The 22,747-nt window shown below is 39.2% G+C and overlaps 2 protein-coding genes and 2 long non-coding RNA genes across 4 annotated transcripts in view; 3 read left to right on the top strand and 1 right to left on the bottom strand.

Moving 5' to 3' along the window:
- Window positions 1–3,906: 3,906 nt before the first annotated feature.
- On the top strand, window positions 3,907–9,017 carry LOC108900558 (TSC22 domain family protein 1). Its single transcript, XM_018701681.2, has 3 exons — window positions 3,907–5,262; window positions 5,640–5,691; window positions 7,258–9,017. Exons 1-3 carry the CDS (start codon window positions 5,132–5,134, stop codon window positions 7,525–7,527), a joined length of 453 nt encoding a protein of 150 aa, XP_018557197.1. The 5' UTR covers window positions 3,907–5,131; the 3' UTR covers window positions 7,528–9,017.
- serp2 (stress-associated endoplasmic reticulum protein family member 2) lies at window positions 8,865–12,690 on the bottom strand. Its single transcript, XM_018701682.2, has 3 exons — window positions 12,458–12,690; window positions 10,352–10,424; window positions 8,865–9,659 (listed from the first exon to the last, which is right to left on the bottom strand). Exons 1-3 carry the CDS (start codon window positions 12,539–12,541, stop codon window positions 9,619–9,621), a joined length of 198 nt encoding a protein of 65 aa, XP_018557198.1. The 5' UTR covers window positions 12,542–12,690; the 3' UTR covers window positions 8,865–9,618.
- Window positions 12,691–12,848: 158 nt separating this feature from the next.
- On the top strand, window positions 12,849–15,764 carry LOC108900560 (uncharacterized). Its single transcript, XR_007813173.1, has 4 exons — window positions 12,849–13,014; window positions 14,085–14,169; window positions 14,273–14,342; window positions 14,667–15,764. It is a non-coding gene; the product is annotated as an uncharacterized LOC108900560 (long non-coding RNA).
- Window positions 15,765–17,669: 1,905 nt separating this feature from the next.
- LOC127142401 (uncharacterized) overlaps window positions 17,670–22,747 on the top strand; it is a 14,986-nt gene continuing 9,908 nt past the window's right edge. Inside the window, exons 1-2 of the long non-coding RNA XR_007813141.1 lie at window positions 17,670–18,133; window positions 18,499–18,946. This is a non-coding gene — a long non-coding RNA (uncharacterized LOC127142401). The remainder of the gene's footprint in view (window positions 18,134–18,498; window positions 18,947–22,747) is intronic.

Below are 22,747 nucleotides of genomic sequence, written 5' to 3'. Positions count from 1 at the left end.
ATCGAGTGTGTAGGAAGTAATTTTTTGTCACGTTTCTGTAACTTGTTCGACCTGCCAACATCTACAACAGAATTACAAAACAATTACAGTTACAAAACTCTACATTCACAGCACTGACCGTAAGAGATAAATGACCTGGAACTTCTTTTATTCTGTTAACCTTGTAACTGAGGATAGAGTCCATGCCTATGTTGCACAGATCAGAAATGTCAGCACCGTGCTGTTGTTGGCTCATGCCCCAGTCATGTCGGGTGACGTTAGCCTTCTGTATAGTAGGCATAATGCCTCTCCTGAAAACCACTCAGCGTTGGACTTTATAACTTTGGCCATCATGCAAATTAATGTTACTATAAAATTATGTTAGCTGCTCACGATAACATTTTACCACCACAACCCTAATCCAAGAGATGGCTGTATCCATTCACCGATGATGTGTTCAGGCTCTGCAGATGTGTTGGAATATTGAACCTTGAAACTTGTGTTTTCCAGTATTTTTTTAGTTGGTAAAAAAAAACAAAATGACTTTTCAGAATACAAAGTAAAGTAACCACAGGATTGAAGTTTTTGAGCTGAGCTGGAGTACTGTGAGCAGGCTGCTGTAGGACTGTATGACCCAACCAGAAGTCATGTGATACTGATTCACCCCACCACATTGAGTCTGTTAGGACAAGTGAAATCCCCTGCATTGTGCTCATCCCTTACCTGTTGTTTCTTGGCCGGCTGTCTCTAAGCCGGGGGAGGCTCTGCGAGTGCATGTTGTGTTTTCTGTCTGCTGAGGCCCTAAGCCACCTTAAGGCTGCCATTCAATGAGAAATGACAAGACAAAACCGTGAAGCACAGGGTCTCATGTCTGTCATGTTGAAAACTATAGGGTGTGCAAAAAAAATCATGATTCATTTAGAAACTGCCATCTAAACCATCAAGATAAATTAACTTTTTCAAATGTCACAGTGCGGGGTTCGTTCAGTGCATCTACATCATTCCTGTGGCCTCATTTATGTGCATACAAACTTCATTTTGCTAAGGAGAACACATAATTGTATGTTGGTCAGCCATAAGACTGTGATTTGTAGTATGGCGGAGTGATGAGTAGTGATGCTGATGCTGAGGTGATGTTGAAGCAGCTGAGGCTTGAAGTTTCATTGCATGTGTGTGTCTCAGGCTATAGAGGGCAGAGGGCTTGTGGTGTAGGAGCAGGGAAATCAGTGGGCCACATGCTAATCTTTGTTGATAGTTTATGTAACTCCCAGTATCACATGATCACACGTCACCACCCGCCCAGTTACTGTCTGTAGTCAGTAATTCACTCACTAGTCAGCCATTCAAACACAAATGGATGACATACACACAAGTACATGGTCATCATAACCTGGCAGGCTGCCTTTTATTAAGCTGCACTTGCTAATGCATCTATAGGGGGCGACGTCGATCTGTTCCCTAAATTTAAGAAGGAAAACACTAAACAAAAGAGGCTCGGGGACACACACCGCTGTGTTACTTTGGAGTGTGTATGTTCCTGCTGACGCACGGCTCCATGAGAGTGCGGGGTGTGCGAGTGCAAGGCCATGACGAGATGGCAATGAAGCTTTTGTTCTGGGAGCTGGAGCAGCATCTCAAAAGGTAAGATAAAGACAGGGAACCCCCAGGGAGTTAGCTGCCTGGGCCAATCACTACAGTAGCTGCGCACAAAAGGCTGCATGGCTATATTGTCCTCTCTGTTCAGTCATTCATGGCTTCAGGGGCAGCATTCGCATTGAGGGATACTTTAAAACAGACACTATGAACTGGTTTACTGGGCACTCATCACACTGTAAGTTCAGTTAAATTTAATATTATTGTAAAATTGATGGGTATGTTAATGTATAGTAAACTATAGACATGTTAAGACAAAGAAGTTGACATAAATCTCTGGTGCAAGTATGTGCCACTTAGTAATATCTCTTGTGTACATAATTAAAAGTGCATAATTAAATCTGTGTTTTTCTTTTTGTTGTCATGCATTGCTCACCATATTCTGCTGTTTACCATCACACTGGTCCATCCTCTGTTTTGCAGCAGTACAGCAACACATAAAACCCACAGTAGTGTTGCTTTACAAGATAAATCCTGCTCCTTTTTCAGTATTATTGGTCTGTAACTGATCTTAAAGGCTACTGTATTAGAGCACTCACAAGTGCAACCTTTTTATAGTGATTGTCTAAAAGAAAATGCACTGAAAATGAGTTCAATTAGAGACCGAGGAGTTATACCTGTACAATCTAGTTCAATTGAGTACAACAGCCTGGCAGCAAATTTTATATTTGTGAATTTAAGATGATTCTGCAGTTTTAATTTAAAAATGTTTAATTCATGCATATTTAAAAACAACTAAATATGTTTTTTAAATGATAAATTTTTATAGAAAATTCATTCATGTTTTTTTTTAAAGAAATATGTGCTCATATGTATTTTAAATGCCATCAGTACTAATTACCAGTGTCAGATAAAAGTAGAACATCAACCAGATCTTGAGCACTGAGCTTAATACAGTTTGGTTCATTTCTCTCTTAAGTTGCCTCAGTAGGTCACTGGGTTGGTGTTGTCTTACAGCAAAGCAGCAAGGCCAGTTCAACCCATAACACAGTCTGCTGTGTTATGGGTTGATCTGGAAGTGTTTGGTAAAAAAAAAAAAAAAAAAAAAATTCAAGTCTAAGAAAGCAGCATTCTTGTGATGTTAGCATCTCCACAAAGCATCACAGGAACAGCATAATGGATAAAGCCCACTGGTAGAAGCTAGACATTGTGGTATTACAGTAGAATCTTTAATGGTTATAAAATAAAAATCAACATTTTGTCTCCTAGAAAAACAAGAACCTGCATCCAGAAACTTTACAAATCTAAACGCACCTTAAACAGCATCAGAAAAATAAGTTAGATTTACTTGTTTTGTTGTGGTGTTTTAACTCTGGATTTTACTGTTTAAAGCATAAAAGTCTTGTTTTTCTCATCAAAGTGCATTTTCTTGGAACATCATCAAGCTTTCCTCTTGGCTAGCCACCAGTGGGACCAAATATAGCTCCTACCAGGCCTCTATGTGAGCTGCAGTTGTACTGGCTATTTGGGTCTGGATAATTGACTAAACCCTCTCCCAGTCAGTGAAGAGACCGGAAGAGATAAGTGTGGCTTAGAGCCTCTTATTAAGCTACCGGTATTCAGCTTCTTGTTAAGCGCTCAAGTGTTTGACTGGGATCAGAGGTGAGCTGAGGCTGACATCAGGACAAGTACTCGTGGGCTGTGTTTGAGTCTCTCTTCACAGCACCAGTGTTTTAATAAGCCATGACTGAGCTGTGATACCCAAATTAGCCTGAGCCCCAATTTAAAGGTGAACACTGACTTTTAAATCACTTAGAAGGTACTCAGAGTGTGCTCTGTTGTTTTAGGACTTGGATATACCCTCCTCTCTCTCACTCCTACATGCAGCATTGGAAGTTAATTCTCAGCTCTACACTTCAGTAGTACTCAGTAGGTCAAGGGCTGGAGTATATCTCAAGATCTGCAGAGATCATGGATGACCTGCAGCGTCCTCTGTGGTCCTTACCATACCTGTAACCCACCCCTCTTTGTGTCTTCATGCTTCACTCTATGCTGCACCTGATCTGATTTTGTTTTGGTAGCATAACAGTATTTCAAAGATACAAAGATTTATAGACTGGTGGACTGATTTTAAAAACAAAAGCAGGATTTCTGTATCTGTCATGCTGAGGTCTGTATAGAGTGGATGTGATCAGAGGCAGGAATGTCAAGAGTGTACACATGATTTTGAGGGTTTTGGGTGTGAAAGGAATGTGTGAGAGTGGCTATTCAGAGAATGTAGGGAGGTCTGCATCTGTGTGTGTGTGTGTGTGGGAGGTGTGTGTGGGGGTGGGGGCAGTCTTGATTAGACGACGTCTGAGGTGGGAGATGTTTAGGTGTGTCTGTGTGACTATGTGGTAATGTCGTTTGAGTCAGATTGATTTTATTGATCCACGTTGATCACTGTATAGATCTGTAATTTGACAAATCTATAATAGGGAAAAGAGTAATTAATATAGTGTGTGGACCTTAATGCACGCTACTCACCATAATAATATAAATGGTCAAGGCTTGTTTTGTGAGGTTTCCATGATGATAACAGAGCTGCAATGCTCTACACAGCCACATGGGGGCAGCATATGTATATGTAAGATAGCAATTAATGCACGTTTGAAACCTTTTAATTAACACGTCCTAAAGCTTTGAGATCTGAATATTACTATTAACCCTCCTCTTGATAAAGTCCTCTGACTGTAGATCACCTGGGTCATGATGATCATGTTTAGGTATGTGTCAAAGTATTGCATCATGTTTTTAAAGAGCAGAAAACTGCATTTAATGTGACTAATTTGTGACTGAAACATTCAAAGCTGCTTATTGACGCTATGAGAATGAATATAAGTGACCATGTATCATTGTATCATTGGTAAACTATTCAAAAAACAAATTATGAAAAGAGGGATTCCCTCTCAGTGTTTCCCTGAGAGGACAAAACACTCTCATCGTTCTTGTTATGGAGATAACAAACCTCTATTCCTGTATTAACACCGCACCAAGGCAGCACTAACGACTGACATAGGAGCTGATTAATGTGTATTGTCGCTGTAATTTAACAGTCCTAAATCTTGCCCTTCCCTTGCTTGTTTTTTAGTACTACAGCCCTTTCTTCTTCCTTTCCCATCCGGTTTTCCCCGGTTTCATCCACCTCCTCTCGTCCCCGGAATATTTTATGTAAAAAAAAAAAAAACGTGTCAGCTGAGCGCCAGGTGGGGGCGTTCCTGCATAAATTACTCAAACAGCCTCTGTCTCCACCAATCAAGGAGCCGACCTCTCGGAGTGTCGCTGCATAAATTATGCGGGCTTGTCCCGAGCTGCAGATCTTTTTTGCGTAGCGCCGAGATGAGCTGACCTTGGGTTGTGTTTGCACTCGCTGCGGTCGCTGCACAAGCTCTATTTTAACCGGACCAGAATACAGAACAACGCGTGTGGATGTGTCTCGCGGAGCTGGTCGCGTGGAGGTCGACAAGGGACACGGGGCTGTTCGTTAACGGACTGTAAAAGGGAGGGGGAGAAAACAACCATGAACAGCATGAATACGCCGTGCTACACCGTGGCTATGGATCTAGGCGTCTGCCAGCTGCGAAATTTCTCCATATCGTTTCTGTCGTCGTTACTGAGCGCGGAGAGCTCGCACGTCAAGCTCGACAAAAGGTAAATGCTCGAGTTGTACAGCTCTGCCGTACACAGTCCGCCTCTGTATCTAAGGCTCAGCTCCCCCTGCACATGCACCAGAAATGTATGTCACCGCTATGTGTGATGGGAGAGACTGCACAGTCGATGGATGCTCTCAGTATCTTTACACCCGCAGAGACTACGCTGCCGTAACCACTGTGTAGTGTGTATGGACGGGACAATCAGGGGTTGTCCCACAGTGAAACCAGGCCGTTGATTTTATAGAAATTTCCAGATGCTTCCTGTAACGACCCACATTTCTATAAAGGGAGAGAGGCTGCTTCTCCGTAGGCTGCGATTCTTCTTTTTTTTTTTTTGTATTATAGGTTTTTATTAATTTCTCTTTTCTTTTGCAGTTCGTCGGGAGCCAGCGTTGTGGCCATAGACAACAAGATTGAACAGGCAATGGTGAGTTTCAACTTGTTTCTCTCTTTACACTGTGGAAAATACAATCACTTTCAATCCGCATGAAACAACGGAGTGGGTGTTTTGAAAGATATCCAGGGATATGTGTAGTTATTGTGATGAATTAGCACATTACATTCCGATACGTGGTCTTAATTTATCTGCGTAGTTTTTATCATAGTGTGTATATGCAGGTATTTGGCAGTGTATACTTGTATTCATCTATACCCCTAGCAACAACACAGTAAAAGAGGCGTTATTGTGTTGTTATTGAGTAAGACGAATGTCACTTGGTGTTGTACTGAGGTGGTCACTTTGGTATAAATTGTTTAAGTTGTGACAGGATGAGAATATTATGTATGCTAACGTGAAAGTTGGGTTTAATCTAGCGTCCTAGATAATAATAATAATAACAAAATAGCTAGCTTAAACCAGTCGCTGTGTCCATCTTGAAACAACATATTTTTTATGTTTTGTTTGTCTTTAAATCAGTCCAGTAAATGTGTTGGCTCACTTGTGGTGTCATCAAAACCAAGTCTTGGCGTTCGGCACTTTATTCCCAGAAAAATCAAACGGCGTTTTATTTTTTCCTCCTCTTCCAGTTTCACTCTGTCTCTGTTGATGCTGTCGCCTCTGTTGCTAGGCAAACTGGAAGGCTCGCACGCCTGGGTATAAATATCTCGGACTCTGATTGGCTGACACTACAATGCTGGGCAGGGCTAATGACGTGGCACCATGGGAATACTCACTCACAACTTCATCATCTGTTTATTGTGTTATCGCGACAATGTGTTTGATAAAGCTTCACTCACAGTCACAAAGCACGTTTAGTTTTAGGTCACAAACATTTTGTGCATGTTATTTATGTTTGTTCATTCTGTTGGGAAGCATTTCAAAACATACTGATATCATGTAACATATTCCAGTATTTACAGTGTTCTGATAACCATTTACATAATAGCTTTGCTGTATGATACAGTTGCTTCAGTTACACACTTTGTTTATATTTTTATTATCCTTATTTCTTAGTAGTATTCATTTGGTCTGGATTAAACAGAAAACAAACTTTAAATGCACCTTTTTTAAGGTAATGTACTGTTTTAGACTGTTTTTGGTTAGGTACTGTCACACATTTCAGCAACATATTTCCATATCATATATGTGAGATCCTTTTAAAACCACACTGGATAATGTCAGAGATGCACGCCTGGCGTGGTGGTAGTTTAAGGACTTTTTTTTTTTTTAATGTTTCCAGTTTAAAAAGGATTTCACTATAAATGGGTTCAATATCATTTTGGTGCTTTTGTGCTTGGAAGGTGATATATGGTCAAGTGGTGTGTATAACGTATGGGATCACGAGACATTTTTCAGAATTTGTTTTGCTGGAGTTTTTGATTATTTCTTATAATTTGTATCATCTAATTTCCAGCATCATAAAAAGTCTAGGGCATAAAAATTAGGCCACAGATTGAATGCAGTTGGAAAAACTCCAGGCTGGTGTCTGACCTTTCATGGATGTGATGTTATTGATAGATTCCTGTCACAAACCCATGTCTCTGTCTGTCTCAGGACCTGGTGAAGAGTCACCTGATGTACGCTGTGCGTGAGGAGGTGGAGGTCCTGAAGGAGCAGATCAAGGAGCTGATTGAGCGCAACTCCCAGCTGGAGCAGGAGAACACCCTGCTGAAGACACTGGCCAGCCCGGAACAGATGGCCCAGTTCCAGGCCCAAGTTCAGACTGGCTCCCCGCCTGCCCCTCAGACAGCTGCCACACCGGGACCCCCAAGCACTGCAGTCCTCGCCCAGCCTGCCTCGCACAGCTCTGGCCCCTCAGCGTAGCCTGGTCTGCGCACGACAGACAGACAGACTGACTGACTGACAGTTTTTGAGCTCTGCTACAGCAGCAGAGCCAAACCTTGCCTTCTTCAGCAGGAGGCTGCGCTGTTAAAACAAGATTTTGCACATATTTATCTCTCAGAAGGATGCAGCCAGCGGGACAGGCGGTGCTGTGCTCTGCAGCGCAGCAAAGGGTGACAATCTTGAGATGCTGTTTGGGGAAGGGGGGTTGTTTCAGAGGAGGATGAATCATTGAACATTTGCCAAATAACCCTTGGACATATCAACTAGAATGTCTTACCAAGAGAAACAAAACAGCTTATCAGTGGTGACATTGTACTTAACTATAGATTAAAAAGAAAATCACTGTGCCTGTGTCTGGATTTTAGGTGATGTTGATTTTACTGATGATGGAGGAGCAGGAGCAGGAGGACTGTGTTGGTTGTTACCTTTTTTTTTTTGCTGAATGATGTAAATAAAAGTGGCGCTCTCTCTCAAGGCTAGATCCTAAAGTTACAAGTTGAAAGAGAGAAAGAGAAAAAGCCTTCTCAGAGTGACAAATGAAGAATGTTAGCAATTATTATCTTGACAAAGTCCCCATCTGGAATGGGGAGTCGGGGGGTGGGGAGGTTCGGGACGGGGTGGGAGGGTACTTTGAACAACACTTTGATGCAGCATTGACTTCAACTGTGGGTTGGTGGGATGAACAAAACATGGTTTCTTATGGAGATGATGATATTCTATTTTCAGTATTTCACTTTCAAGCTTCTCATTTTTGCCCTCAACAAAAGCTCATTATCGCTGTTTTCTCAACCCTGCAGTGGCATGTAATTTAAACCTTATTTGACAGGGTTGAGACACTGGGCTAAGCTGCATTTTTCTTTTCTTTTTTTTTCTTTTTTTCTTAAAAGTTTGATGGGCAGAAGATGATGTATATTTCTGTATAGTGTAAGTACCATGTAAAATAGTGAGGAGAAGGAGAAAAATAACAGATGCTATCTAGGTCACACAGATCGAGGCAGGTGAGCGAGGGACGTGTGAGTCTTGCCCAGTCTGTGTTGTCTATTTTTAATGCTGTATTTCCAGGATGGTGGATTGACAGGAGTTTAGGTTATTTAACTGACAACACAGCCAAAAATGCTGTCCATATCCCTTACTGCATCATTAACTCTTGACTGTAAAACAACAATTTTCACTTGGCTCTTTCTCTTTCTGGGGTATTGCACCTTTTTGATTTTTTTTAAAGTTTTGACAGTGAAGTACTTCTGGATAAACAATATCTTGAGAACTCAACATTTAAAAAAACAAACAAAAAAAAGGACAAATACAAACTCTGGAGATGTTTTTTCTTTTTCATTCTGTGTATCAGTTGTATGCTCATGTTCTGTGCATGTTTCCGTGAAGACCGGATAAAATATTGTAACATACATACCACAATTGCACTTGACAGCTGCACTTCACAACTTTCAATAAACATGCTTAAGGAAGAATAACCACCTTTTTCTGATTTTCCTTCCATGCTCTCCTCGTTCATCCTCTACACCAGCACATCAGCACATAGTGTGTGTGGGAGTGGGTGCACTGATAAACACAGGGAGGCTACAAAAAGCAGAAGTAAAACCGGGGTGCTCCCTAAATGCTCGACATTTATTTGAAAAAAGATTCTTCTCACACAACACACATGAACACCGAGACAGACAGATATGGCACATTGTCAGCAGGAATCACCAGCCGCAGTCTCACGTCAACAGTCTCACACCTAAACACAAACAAGTGCCAAGTGAGTAATGAGACACACACGTTCTTCTGCCAGCGTGGTTTTAGACTGTCCATAGAAAAGCTGTCAGTACCACAAACTGCAACACTGTAAACGCTGATCAGGGGTGGTGGAGGTGGAGGAGGCGGTGGTCGGAGGAAGCTTCTCTCTCTATCTCTCTCGCTCAAAATCGGCTTGATCTGAAGCTCTGGTGTCAGTCTCTGGGCCTCTGGAAGATGGGGGAGGGGGGTCTGTGGTGTGCAGGTGTGGGCTAGCCAGGCTCAGTGAGGGCATGGGGCCGTGTGGGGTGGGGCGTGGGTCCGGAGAAGCCTTCTGGATCACATCCCCATGCGGATGCTCTGAATGATCTGAAATATGGCTGAAAGCACACAGGATGACTTGTTAGATCATGTCTGTTTGATTTGTTATTCATCAATATGATCAAGACATTTTTCATACGTACATTTTGAGACGTTACAGTAGCTACATCAATTTACTGTGTAGAAAACACATGCACATCTCTCACATCCAGGTGTGGAGTCCAAAGGATTTGTAGATAATTTATGTTTCACAAGGCCAACCAACACTGTAGAATGCTCCCTTTAAAAATATATATTTATTTTGTTGCTTTGGAAGAGAGTTCATTACTGCTTTCTACTACTCCTAATGCAATTTAGAAAAATACTATGGCTCTGAAGTGCTGCGAGTCCTTATAAAACAAAAAGTATCTGTATTAGTTTACTACCACATCAGCATAATCCACCACATATTAGCTACATTAGCTTTTAGTACCATATTAACTGTATTAGTTTAGCAATTATTGTAACACATTACAATAAAAGAATGAAGAACAGGAAACAAATATGGACACATACAGTAGCCAATCCCAGTAAAATACACAAAAGCAATGAGGAAAAAACATGAAAAAAACACTGGTTATAACGTACTCTTTATATGTCTTTGTCTTAATTGGCTGCAAGTTTCACATTTCTAATCAATCACCACATTAGCTTACCACAAACAAATGAAAAAATAGAATGTGAATACACACTTTCTTGAGAAGGTGCGTACCTGATCCACACACAACAAATACGAATAGGGCAAGTAACCAGGGGCCCACAGGATACTTCTCCTCTTGTGGTCGCTATGAGAAACAAACACACACACAGAAAGTAAATTAGCTTTACTGCTGTAATAGAACTGTGATAGAACTGCTTGAATGTGAATTATAAAGTGGTTTCATATTTTCAGGTGGTCAGGTGGTTGTAGCTCTCTCTCTCTGCTTAACCCCACAATCATCAATTGTCTTGTTTTTCAGAACCAAGGAGAAAAGACGCTGTCGCTCATGAAAATGTCCACAATGAGCACCGTGTGGTCGCACTGAACAAACCCCAGCGTCTAATTATACAGCGAAGGGCGCAGAGTTAGCGGTTTTTCACATTGTGGCTCATGTGGAAAAGATGAGTGAAGCAGCACGAGTCAGTCAGTCTAGACAAGTTGAGGGAGTACCCATCAGTCCTGCAGGATGATATCATCTGCCTGGACGTGCTACATGTTTTTCAGCTGGTGGTGGTGGTGGGGGAGCTGTCACAGTCAGATACAGTCAGGATCTTGATGCTGCTGGTTGTTTTCCTCATACAGTAACAGCGGTGAGTCTGTAGCTTGTTACAGAGTGAAACCAGAGCCTGAGCAGCGTTGATATTTGACCCTTAAGATACTGTTTAACCTCCGTCTGGTGATGGGGGGGGGGGGGGGCTGTGTACACCACAACCCACAAGAGTGAAATACTGCTGTATAATCTTGTTAAAGCCCAAAACACTATTTTAGCCATTAGTCTCGTTCACACTAATATTATTTCCCACGTCCAGTTTAATCTTCCCCTATGGGTCTCTCACAGTAGATCTAATTACAGTGGAATTTCTTAATGTGTGTATGTGTTAATGCTTGAGGGCCTATGACATTAAAACAATAGAAAAGCCCTGTTTTCCGTGCTAACAACTTTTTTCATTATCAATTAATCTGTTAAAAGAAAAAAAACTGAAAAATTGAGAGAAAACTCTCTGAGTCAGGGATTAAGACATGTAACTTTAAAGTGGGCAACTGGGCAAAGTACTCCTGAGGAACGCGTGATACCATCAAAACTGAGACTGTTTTCTCAACTGTCAGAAAATGCTGAATAATGTCCATCACATTTTTCCTTAATGAACCTATAGATATTTAATTTACAGTGATATTAAACAGGGATAAACAGAAAATCTACACTTTAAAAGCTGTAAATAGTCATTCTTGCAAGTTGTACTTGATAAATGATTATTAGAGGATCATAACAGTGGTGACCTAAATTATTTATCCATCACTGATAAAAAGTTGAAGTGAAGTCTAGCGAAGTCAAAAATATTAATGTAATGTTAACTACAGGCTGAAACACCAATTAATAAACCTCAAAGTCCACAGTTGGCCATAATGCAGCAAAGCAAGGATTGTTTTAATAATTATTTAAATTATATATATATAATCTACTTAAGTATTATCTTGATAAATCAATTGTTTGTTTTATTATATGTGGAAAAAAGTGTAAAAGAGCCATCATAATTTCATAAGAATTATATTTCATAATAATTCTTGTTCGACCAACAGTCTGAAATCAAACCATCCTTCATCTGCTGTCACAGAGAGTTATTAAGAAAATATTTACATTTTTGAAGCCGGAACGTGTAAAGTTTAATAATTAGTGCTTTCAAGACGATTGAAACTGTTAATTATAAAAATAGTCAATTGAATTCAATTCAACCGAATCATCGATTAATCGTTGCGCTTTGGTAGGCTATTTAGCCAGTTATAATAATATAATCCACTTTTATTACCACTCCAACAAAGTAACGTCAAGTTACTCTGAGGAGGGCGGTAACGAGTATCCAGGCTCAGTAATTCACGTTAAACAAACCAGCCAAGCCTCCTAATGATTAACTGAATTTATCACGGAGTACAGGAACAGGGCCTGAGTCAAGCTGTGCGACATATGTGTGATAAGCTGGAGACATTAAACAGCCAGCTGGCATCACCTCCACCACTATCACCACCGCCTTCATGCTGCTGCTGCTGCTGCTCACACCGGAGAGAACGTCACCTATCTGGGCTAATGTCATGCTGGCGTCTCGCTGTCAGTGAACGGCTCACCAGCGTCTTGGCTACGTTTCCTCTCTGCGTGATGTTCTTGCTGTGTTTCTCGTTGGCCATGCGGATCCTCTGTTTAGCCACCATCTTCCAGAACGATTATTAAAAAGCCGGGATTAATTAGTGTGTTTAGCCTGTTATTTTCTGATGCTGCAGGCTGACGACAGCACCCCTGCATCAAGCTGGAACGGCGAAACCGGAAACTCGACGAATCGACTTTCAAAGTTCAGGCACGAATTTTCACCTCAAGAGCGGCTACAAACCGACATTTTGTGTTTTTCAAAGCACGCATAGTGAATTTATATCAGTCAGATTATTCTTCCGTGTTGCCAAAACTCCCAAAACGACTTGGATGCAAATTTTTTTTATCCAAACCTTTACTCTGAAGGTTGTCACAGGAACCTACCTGCCTGACGTTGCTGCGCTTCAAACACCTCCTCTTCGCACCTGATGGGGACGAGCGCGTGGCCACGTCTCATCTGTTTTGATCATGTATCTCTCGATATATGGAGGAAGAAATGTGACCTATCAATAAACAAACAAGGGGGAAAAAGAGACAGGTGAAGAGACAGTAGTGATAATAGCAGCGGTGGTAGTAACAGAAATAATAAAGTTCCTATTGATGGCAAATACACTCAGTTGCCACCTAGTTAAAGCTAACATAGTGTAAATAAGTTAGGCACCGCGAACTATATCTTTTGAAAATGTTTCAACAAAAACATAATGTGACAACCTTCATGAAAGATTTGTCGCAAGACTGTTGTACTATTGTTTTAGCCAGATGCACCTAATAAAGTGGCAGCTTGTTTTTTGCTATGAGGGTGAGAAATGGGTTTAATTCTTAAGAGTACAGTTATATTGTGGCATAAAGAATCGCCTGAGTTGCCTGTATGATAGTTAGATAGTTATGACTCTGCGTTATGTAAATAAAATTGACTTAAATTACAGCCTTCTTCTCTATGAGTACAGGAATGCAATAACTCCTCGCTGATAAGATCTTTTAAAGTCAGTGTGAGCTGCAACTTTGTTCACACACGAGAGCCTCATCTGGCTGTGTTATTGTAACAAAAAACACCGATGTAACTGTTAAACTCAGCCTAACACGGTGGATGACAACTCAGATTCGCTCAGGGCGATGTGCACATGAATGGATCAGTTACAGCCGACTTACATCATTCACTCTCTCTGACAAAGACAACCTAGCTGTCTGCTCAGAGAGAGAGAGAGAGGTTGGCAGAAACGGAGCAGAGGTTGCCTAGCAACTGCATCAAAGGGGTGTGCTTGGGGAGGTCACACAAACTCCACCAATGGAGAGGAGGAAAAACTAAACAGCAGACTTGCGTATAATTAAGAGTAGACTGACAAGTGTGTTTTGCTTCGCTTGAAGTACATAGGGGAGGATTTGGTTTGTTGTCTGAAGCACAGTGAGATAACCACATACACAGCTCCATCATCATGTTGATGTTGTTGTTATTGGTGCTGAAAAGACCAGAAAAGACCAAACAGAAAAGCCTGATTATGTTTTTCCATATAGTTCTGGGAGTGTTTGACTGTGTAGATTATACAAAGCAATTCATGTGGTGTGTGTTCTGCCCTCATCATGTTTAATTTGTGCCATTATTCTGTCCAGGTGTGCCGCACCTCTGAACTCCAGCCTCCTACAGTTCTGAGCAGGATAAATGATATAGAAAAAATGGATGGATTCCTGGATTGGTGTATGTACAGTGACTCAAGTTCCCTGAAGCAAATGTATGATCATATCATTTCTAATTGCATCATTTGTTTTTGTAAAGAAAGACCATGTTTGTCCTTTTTCAGCTTGTTTGGCTCATCACTCCAAGGCCTGTGGGACACTGATATACCGATGTCAGGACACAAATATCAGGATGTCAGTATGATATTGACATAACAGAAACATGTTGTTTTTCAATATTTATCTCCTTTCTTTCCAAAAGTGAAATGCAAAAATCAAACAAGGATGTTCTTAAATTAGCTTAGCATAAAGACAAAAATCACCCACATACAACTATACACCTCATAAATGAACTTGATGTATCTTGTTTATTTAATATCCACAGGGAGAAAACAGCTATTTTTGATGAGTTACCTGTTGGAACTACTACTTGACAAACAGTTTATCTGTTATTACAGCACTTCTCTTGGTGCAGTAGGACATAATCACTGAACACAGGCTTTGGTTTTATCTGTGCAGGCGTAACTGTACTGAAACCTGGCTGCCTCGCTGTGACGACTCCAGGTGCTGTGCACAGTCACTGCACACAACTGTTGTTTGCCAAAGAAAAACTTCCAAGATGCAAATTCTCCCTGAGGCCACAAATTCTTTTAAGATTTCTCTTTAGGTGTCTGTGAGAGAGAGACACAGTGGAAGAGCTATGAGGAAGTGAACAGAGGTTCTGGCGGTGGATCAAATCATGTGTTCAGAGTCAGCATCAATGCCTGACCTGGATTTCAAGCTTCTCTCTTTCCCATCTCTGGAGCCTCCATTGTCTATCTGACTGTGTATCTGTGTGTGAGAGAGAGTAGACTAAAGTTGTACTGTTGGGAAGAAAAAAACATTGGAAAGCAAGAACAAAATGACCACAAAGAGGAAGTCAGTCCTGTCTTTTGAGAAACTGGAATCTCCCTCAACAATACTGCTCTCTTTGATGAGAGACACCAAAACGCGAAATAAACAAATGAAGCAACATAATCAGCTGGCCAATTGGCGTTTTTTTTTACTGCCGTTGTTGGTTTGCGTGTGTTGTCATTGGCTGCGTCGTGTGTCGTCATCGTCCTTCTGGGAGGAGCGCAGAGAGGCGGAGAAATGAAGCCGGAAGGCTTAAACCAACGTTCGGACCGGCGTCTCGGTTTGTCAGTACTGTTTTAAAACCTAATTACCGAAGAAGCCTGGATGCTAAAACAAACTTTGGAGCTGCTTTTTTTGTCGAACACGAGTGAGGCTGAACGCTGAATACACCTTCGGCTCCAAGGTAAGGCTAAGGAGCGAACTAGCGTCCCTGACATGAATTGAACTCCCAACGTGGATGGGCGAAAACACTACGAACTCTCGATAGTCTGTTTCAATCCCTGTTATATTTGTTTACAGTCACTTTGCATCCCTTGTCACTTTGTGTTCTACCCTGGCCATTTTAACTCAGCGGTCTGTTATATTGTTGTCGTCGGTTTGTGGCCATTTTGTATTACATTGCGTCTGTACTTTGCTGCTTTACACCAAGATGTCAGCGTTAGCATTAGTTGCGAGCATTAGCATTAGCCCTGTCTTTCAATTTTGTAGTTGTTTTTATTTTCGTTGGTTAAAGTGTGTTTGTGTCTCTGTGACTATAGCGTCCCTGACATGGGTTGTGGGCACTTTACGGAGGCAAGGTAACTCTAGTCTGTTTGTCTATATCATGTCTTTGTGATCATTTTGTGTCTGTTTGTGGTCCTATTGCATCACTTTGCGTCTTGACTCGGTCATTTTACATCTATTTATGGTCAGCTTCTTTGTCTCTTTGTGGCCTTACTGCGTCTCTGTAGTTCTGCATCCATTTCTGATCATTTTACATTTCTTTGAGATCATTTTTTGTTTCATTGTAGCGGTTAAGCATCTCATTGTGATTGTTTTGCATCGATGTTTTTTGTCGTTTTTGTTCGTTTTATTGACCCACATTTGTATATATTGGTTATGAGAAATTTGTTTGTGGTGCCTTAACATTTGAGCTTGAAAACTAAATTTTAAATCTGTGCTCCTCCCCAAGTTTGATCCTCAAACATTTTAGTTACTTTGTTGTTCCTAAGGATTTGATGCTTTTTCTTGTCATGTGTGACAGTAATGTGTGTCAGTGTTTTGTCTGTAGACAAATGGACTGTAGCTCTTCTCTCCTCTCCAAACAATATCAAACACATCAGAACCAAAAAATGCTAAATTTTGTGTCTTTCAGTCAAAATGGGATGAAAAAATATCTTCACTTTGTTTGTACATAATCAGAAATTCTTAACTATGTGTATGTGCTAGACATATTAGACTATGACAGTCAACTGTTCATTTTCTGAAACAGCCCTCTAATGTTTGTTAAATGTTGTGGTTCAGCTGTAATGGTGAATATGTATCTATATTTTCATGGTTAAACTATTCTCTTTGATTTCCTCCAGGGTTCACCAGTTCATCCACAACACTGTTCGCGATCACAGAGTCTTCATACAATGAAGAAGTTCTTTGAGGCCAGGACAGAGGCCTTCTGGTAATTCACAAACAGCTTTACATCAACTGTCCAACACAGAGCACTGACATTGTTTATGTTCAGTATTCAGTATCAGTATTTCATTTTCTGAAACAGCCCTGTAATGTTGTGGTTCAGCTGTAATGATGCATATTTCTGTAATGTTGAATAATTATCTGTTTTCATGGTTAAGCTGTTGATGAGGAATAGGTAGTAGAGTATTGATCATTTTCCTTTGTATGTTTCTCTTTAATTTCCAGGTGTCACCACTTCGTCCATGACGTCATCCATGATTACAGAGACATGGTCCGTGATTGGAGAGACATTGTTGAGGATGAGGGAGACATCGTCCATGATCAGAGACATTGTCCACGATCGCAGAGGCCTTGTCAAAGATGAGAGAGACGTTGTCCACGATCAGAGACATTGTCCCATGCTTTGTAGAGCTCTGCGCAAGAATCGGTAGTGACACTGTGGTTCCTCGATTCGACGGCATGACCGCGATCATGGAGATATTTGTCGATGGTTACAGAGACAGCGTCTATGATCTCAGAGACATCGTCCACGATTACAAAGACATTGTCCGTGATCGCAGAGACTTTGTCCATAATCTCAGAGACATTGTCCGAGATCACAGAGACGTAGTCCACGATCACAGAGCCTTTCTACAGTGAAGAAGTTGTTTGAGACCAGGACAGAGGCCTCCAGGTAATTCACAAACAGCTTTACATCAACTGTCCAACACAGAGCACTGACATTAAACTGTTTATCCTCAGTATTACTATCCTTAGTATTGTTTATGTTCAGTATTCAGTATCAGTATTTCATTTTCTGAAACAGCCCTGTAATGTTGTGGTTCAGCTGTAATGATGCATATTTCTGTAATGATGAATATATATTGTGTTATCATGGTTAAACTGTTGATGAGGAATAGGTAGTAGTGTATTGATCATTTTCCTTTGCATGTTTCTCTTTGATTTCCAGGTGTCACCACTTCGATTAAACCTTCTTTTGGATACACTTCGTCCATGACGTCATCCATGATCGCAGAGACATGGTCCATGATTGGAAAGACATTGTTGAGGATGAGGGAGACATCGTCCACGATCAGAGACATTGTCCACGATCGCAGAAACCTTGTCCAAGATGAGAGAGACGTTGTCCACGATCAGAGACATTGTCCCATGCTTCGTAGAGCTCTGCGCAAGAATCGGTAGTGACACTGGTTCCTCGATTCGACGGCATGACCGCGATCATGGAGATATTTGTCGACGGTTACAGAGACAGCGTCTATGATCTCAGAGACATCGTCCACGATTACAAAGACATTGTCCATGATCGCAGAGACTTTGTCCATAATCTCAGAGACATTGTCTGCGATCACAGAGACGTAGTCCACGATCACAGAGAGTCTTCGTACAGTGAAGAAGTTGTTTGAGACCAGGACAGAGGCCTCCAGGTAATTCACAAACAGCTTTACATCAACTGTCCAACACAGGGCACTGACATTAAATTGTTTTTGTTCAGTCTTTGATCTTCAGTCTGAATAATTTAGAATTTGTCAAAAAAAAGACTTAACCCATGAATAAAGTTTATTTACATAGTTCATGTAAGAACAGTTCAAAGAAAAGGAGAAATTTAAGGATAAAATGAAAATATCAAAACATGTCATTGTATATAGTAAGGCATAAAAAAAGTTTTGTTAGATGTTCTGGTTCGACTGTAATGTTGAATAATTATCTGTTTTCATGGTTAAGCTGTTGATGAGGAATAGGTAGTAGAGTATTGATCATTTTCCTTTGTATGTTTCTCTTTGATTTCCAGGTATCACCACTTCGTCCATGACGTCATCCATGATCACAGAGACATGGTCCATGATTGGAGAGACATTGTTGAGGATGAGGGAGACATCGTCCATGATCAGAGACATTGTCCACGATCGCAGAGGCCTTGTCAAAGATGAGAGAGATGTTGTCCACGATCAGAGACATTGTCCCATGCTTCGTAGAGCTCTGCGCAAGAATCGGTAGTGACACTGTGGTTCCTCGATTCGACGGCATGACCGCGATCATGGAGATATTTGTCGACGGTTACAGAGACAGCGTCTATGATCTCAGAGACATCGTCCACGATTACAAAGACATTGTCCGTGATCGCAGAGACTTTGTCCATAATCTCAGAGACATTGTCCGAGATCACAGAGACGTAGTCCACGATCACAGAGCCTTTGTACAGTGAAGAAGTTGTTTGAGACCAGGACAGAGGCCTCCAGGTAATTCACAAACAGCTTTACATCAACTGTCCAACACAGGGCACTGACATTAAACTGTTTATCCTCAGTCTTTGATCTTCAGTGTGAATAGTTCATTTTTTGTTAAAAAATAGACATAAATCATGAATGAAGTTTATTTACATAGTTCATGTAAGAACAGTTCAAAGAAAAGGAGGAATTTAAGGATAAAATGAAAATATGAAAACATGTCATTGTAGTAAGGCATAAAAATGTTTTGTTAAATGTTCTGGTTCAACTGTAATATTGAACAATTATCTGCTTTCATGGTTAAACTGTTGATGAGAAAAAAATGTCATAGTACAGTAAGATGTCAAAATTTGTCAAAAAAAGTCATAGTATAGTAAGGCGTCAAAAATTGTCAAAAATGGTCAAAAAATGTCATTGTATACTAAGACATCAAAAATGGCCAAAAAATGTCATAGTATACTAAGGCGTCAAAAATGCTCAAAAAATGTCATAGTATAGTGAGGCATCAAAAATTTTCAAAAACGCTCAAAAAATGTCATAGTATACTAAGACATCAAAGATGGCCAAAAAATGTCATAGTATAATAAGGCGTCAAAAACGGTCAAAAAATGTCATAGTATAATAAGGCGTCAAAAACGGTCAAAAAATGTCATAGTATGGCGTCAAAAATGGTCAAAAAAAGTCATAGTATACTAAGGCGTCAAAAATGGTCAAAAAATGTCATAATATACTAAGGCATCAAAAATGGCCAAAAAATGTCATAGTATAGTAAGGCATCAAAAATTATCAAAAATGGCCAACAAATGTCATAGTATATTAAGGCGTCAAAAATCGCCAAAGAATGTCATAGTATGCTAAGTCGTCAGAAATGGTTAAAAAATGTCATAATATAGTAAGGCATCAAAAATTGTCAAAAATGGTCAAAAAATGTCATCGTATACTAAGACATCAAAAATGGCCAAAAAATGTCATAGTATAATAAGGCGTCAAAAATGGTGAAAAAATGTCATAGTGTAAGACTTCAAAAATGCTCAAAAAATGTCATAGTATAAGACTTCAAAAATGCTCAAAAAATGTCATAGTAATGCTTCAAAAATTGTTAAAAATGGCCAAAAAATGTCATAGTATACTATGGCTTCAAAAACGCTCAGAAAATGTCATAGTTTAGTATGGCGTGAAAAACGCTCAGAAAATGTCATAGTATACTAAGTCGTCAATAACGGTCAAAAAATGTCATAGTATATAATAAGGCGTCAAAAATGCTCAAAAAATGTCATAGTATGCTAAGTCGTCAAAAACGCTAAAAAAATGTCATACTATACTAAGGCATCAAAAACGGTCAAAAAATGTCATTGTATAGCATGGCGTCAAAAACGCTAAAAAAATGTCATACTATAAGGCCAAAAAATGTCATAGTATAGTAAGGCTTCAAAAATTGTTAAAAATGGCCAAAAAATGTCATAGTATAATAAGGCGTCAAAAACGCTCAAAAAATGTCATAATATACTAAGGCGTCAAAAATGGCCAAAAAATGTCATAGTATAATAAGGCTTCAAAAATTGTTAAAAATGGCCAAAAAATGTCAGTTTAGTATGGTGTCAAAAACAGTCAAAAAGTGTCATAGTATAGTATGGCGTCAAAAAATGCTCAGAAAATGTCATAGTATACTAAGGCGACAAAAACGGTCAAAAAATGTCATAGTATAGTATGGCGTCAAAAACGCTCAAAAAATGTCATAGTTTAGTATGGTGTTAAAAATTGTCAAAAAAAGTAAAAAAAAAAGTCATAGTATACTAAGGCGTCAAAAATGGCCAAAAAATGTCATAGTATAGCATGGCGTCAAAAACGGTCAAAAAATGTCATAGTTTAGTATGGCGTCAAAAACGCTCAGAAAATGTCGTAGTATACTAAGGCGTCAAAAACGCTCAAAAAATGTCATAGTATACTAAGGCGTCAAAAATGGTCAAAAAATGTCATAGTTTAGTATGGCGTCAAAAACGCTCAAAAATGTCATAGTATAGCATGGCATCAAAAACGGTCAAAAAATGTTAGTTTAGTATGGCGTCAAAAATGGTCAAAAAAAGTCATAGTATACTAGGGCGTCAAAAACGGTCAAAAAAAGTCATAGTATACTAAGGTGTCAAAAACAGTCAAAAAAAGTCATAGTATACTAAGGTGTCAAAAACGGTCAAAAAATGGCATAGTATACTAAGTCGTCAAAAACAGTCAAAAAAAAGTCATAGTATACTAAGGTGTCAAAAACGGTCAAAAAAGTCACAGTATACTAGGGCGTCAAAAACGGTCAAAAAATGTCATAGTATAGTAAGGCGTCAAAAATGGCCAAAAAATGTCATAGTATAGTAAGGCGTCAAAAAATGTGAAAAAATGTCATAGTATAGTAAGGCATCAAAAAATGTGAAAAAATGTCATAGTATAATAAGGCGTCAAAAATGGCCAAAAAATGTCATAGTATAGTAAGGCGTCAAAAAATGTGAAAAAATGTCATAATATAGTAAGGCGTCAAAAATGGCCAAAAAATGTCATAGTATAGTAAGGCGTCAAAAAATGTCAAAAAATGTCATAGTATAGTAAGGCGTCAAAAAATGTGAAAAAATGTCATAGTATAGTAAAACATCAAAAAATGTTAAAAAATGTCATAGTATAGTAAGACATCAAAAAATATGAAAAAATGTCATAGTATAGTAAGGTGTCAAAAATGGCCAAAAAATGTCATAGTATAGTAAGACATCAAAAAATGTGAAAAAATGTCATAGTATAGCATGGCATCAAAAACGGTCAAAAAATGTTAGTTTAGTATGGCGTCAAAAATGGTCAAAAAATGTCAGTTTAGTATGGCGTCAAAAATGGTCAAAAAATGTCATAGTATAGTAAGGCGTCAAAAAATGTGAAAAAATGTCATAGTATAGTAAAACATCAAAAAATGTTAAAAAATGTCATAGTATAGTAAGACATCAAAAAATGTGAAAAAATGTCATAGTATAGTAAGGTGTCAAAAATGGCCAAAAAATGTCATAGTATAGTAAGACATCAAAAAATGTGAAAAAATGTCATAGTATACTAAGGCGTCAAAAAATGTGAAAAAATGTCATAGTATAGTAAGGCGTCAAAAAAATGTGAAAAAATGTCATAGTATAGAAACAAAAAAATGTAAAAATTCATAGTAAGTAAACATCAAAAAATGTGAAAAAATGTCATAGTATAGGTGTCAAAAATGACACAAAAATAAAAATGTCATAGTATAGTAAGACATCAAAAAATGTGAAAAAATGTCATAGTATACTAAGGCGTCAAAAAATGTGAAAAAATGTCATAGTATAGTAAGAGCGTCAAAAAATGTGAAAAAATGTCATAGTATAGTAAGGTGTCAAAAAATATCATAGTATAGTAAGACATCAAAAAATGTCAAAAAAAGTCATAGTATACTAAGGCGTCAAAAACAGTCAAAAAAAGTCATAGTATACTAAGGTGTCAAAAACGGTCAAAAAATGTCATAGTTTAGTATGGCGTCAAAAACGCTCAAAAATGTCATAGTATAGCATGGCATCAAAAACGGTCAAAAAATGTTAGTTTAGTATGGCGTCAAAAATGGTCAAAAAAAGTCATAGTATACTAGGGCGTCAAAAACGGTCAAAAAAAGTCATAGTATACTAAGGTGTCAAAAACAGTCAAAAAAAGTCATAGTATACTAAGGTGTCAAAAACGGTCAAAAAATGGCATAGTATACTAAGTCGTCAAAAACAGTCAAAAAAAAGTCATAGTATACTAAGGTGTCAAAAACGGTCAAAAAAGTCA

This window comes from Lates calcarifer, linkage group LG1 (genome assembly GCF_001640805.2).
Source record: "Lates calcarifer isolate ASB-BC8 linkage group LG1, TLL_Latcal_v3, whole genome shotgun sequence".
NCBI classification, from domain to species: domain Eukaryota; kingdom Metazoa; phylum Chordata; class Actinopteri; family Centropomidae; genus Lates; species Lates calcarifer.
This window is presented reverse-complemented; position numbering and strand designations above follow the sequence as displayed.

What these genes read in the sequence shown, in the direction of transcription:
- serp2 (XM_018701682.2), bottom strand. Translation starts at nt 12,541, where the DNA reads ATGGTGGCTAAACAGAGGATCCGCATGGCCAACGAGAAACACAGCAAG. An exon ending in GAAACGTAGCCAAGACGCTG is followed by an intron (nt 10,425 to 12,457) that starts GTGAGCCGTTCA and finishes TGTTTCTCATAG; the next exon opens with CGACCACAAGAGGAGAAGTA. An exon ending in ATTTGTTGTGTGTGGATCAG is followed by an intron (nt 9,660 to 10,351) that starts GTACGCACCTTC and finishes GTGTGCTTTCAG; the next exon opens with CCATATTTCAGATCATTCAG.
- LOC108900558 (XM_018701681.2), top strand. Translation starts at nt 5,132, where the DNA reads ATGAACAGCATGAATACGCCGTGCTACACCGTGGCTATGGATCTAGGC. An exon ending in CACGTCAAGCTCGACAAAAG is followed by an intron (nt 5,263 to 5,639) that starts GTAAATGCTCGA and finishes TTTCTTTTGCAG; the next exon opens with TTCGTCGGGAGCCAGCGTTG. An exon ending in ACAAGATTGAACAGGCAATG is followed by an intron (nt 5,692 to 7,257) that starts GTGAGTTTCAAC and finishes TGTCTGTCTCAG; the next exon opens with GACCTGGTGAAGAGTCACCT.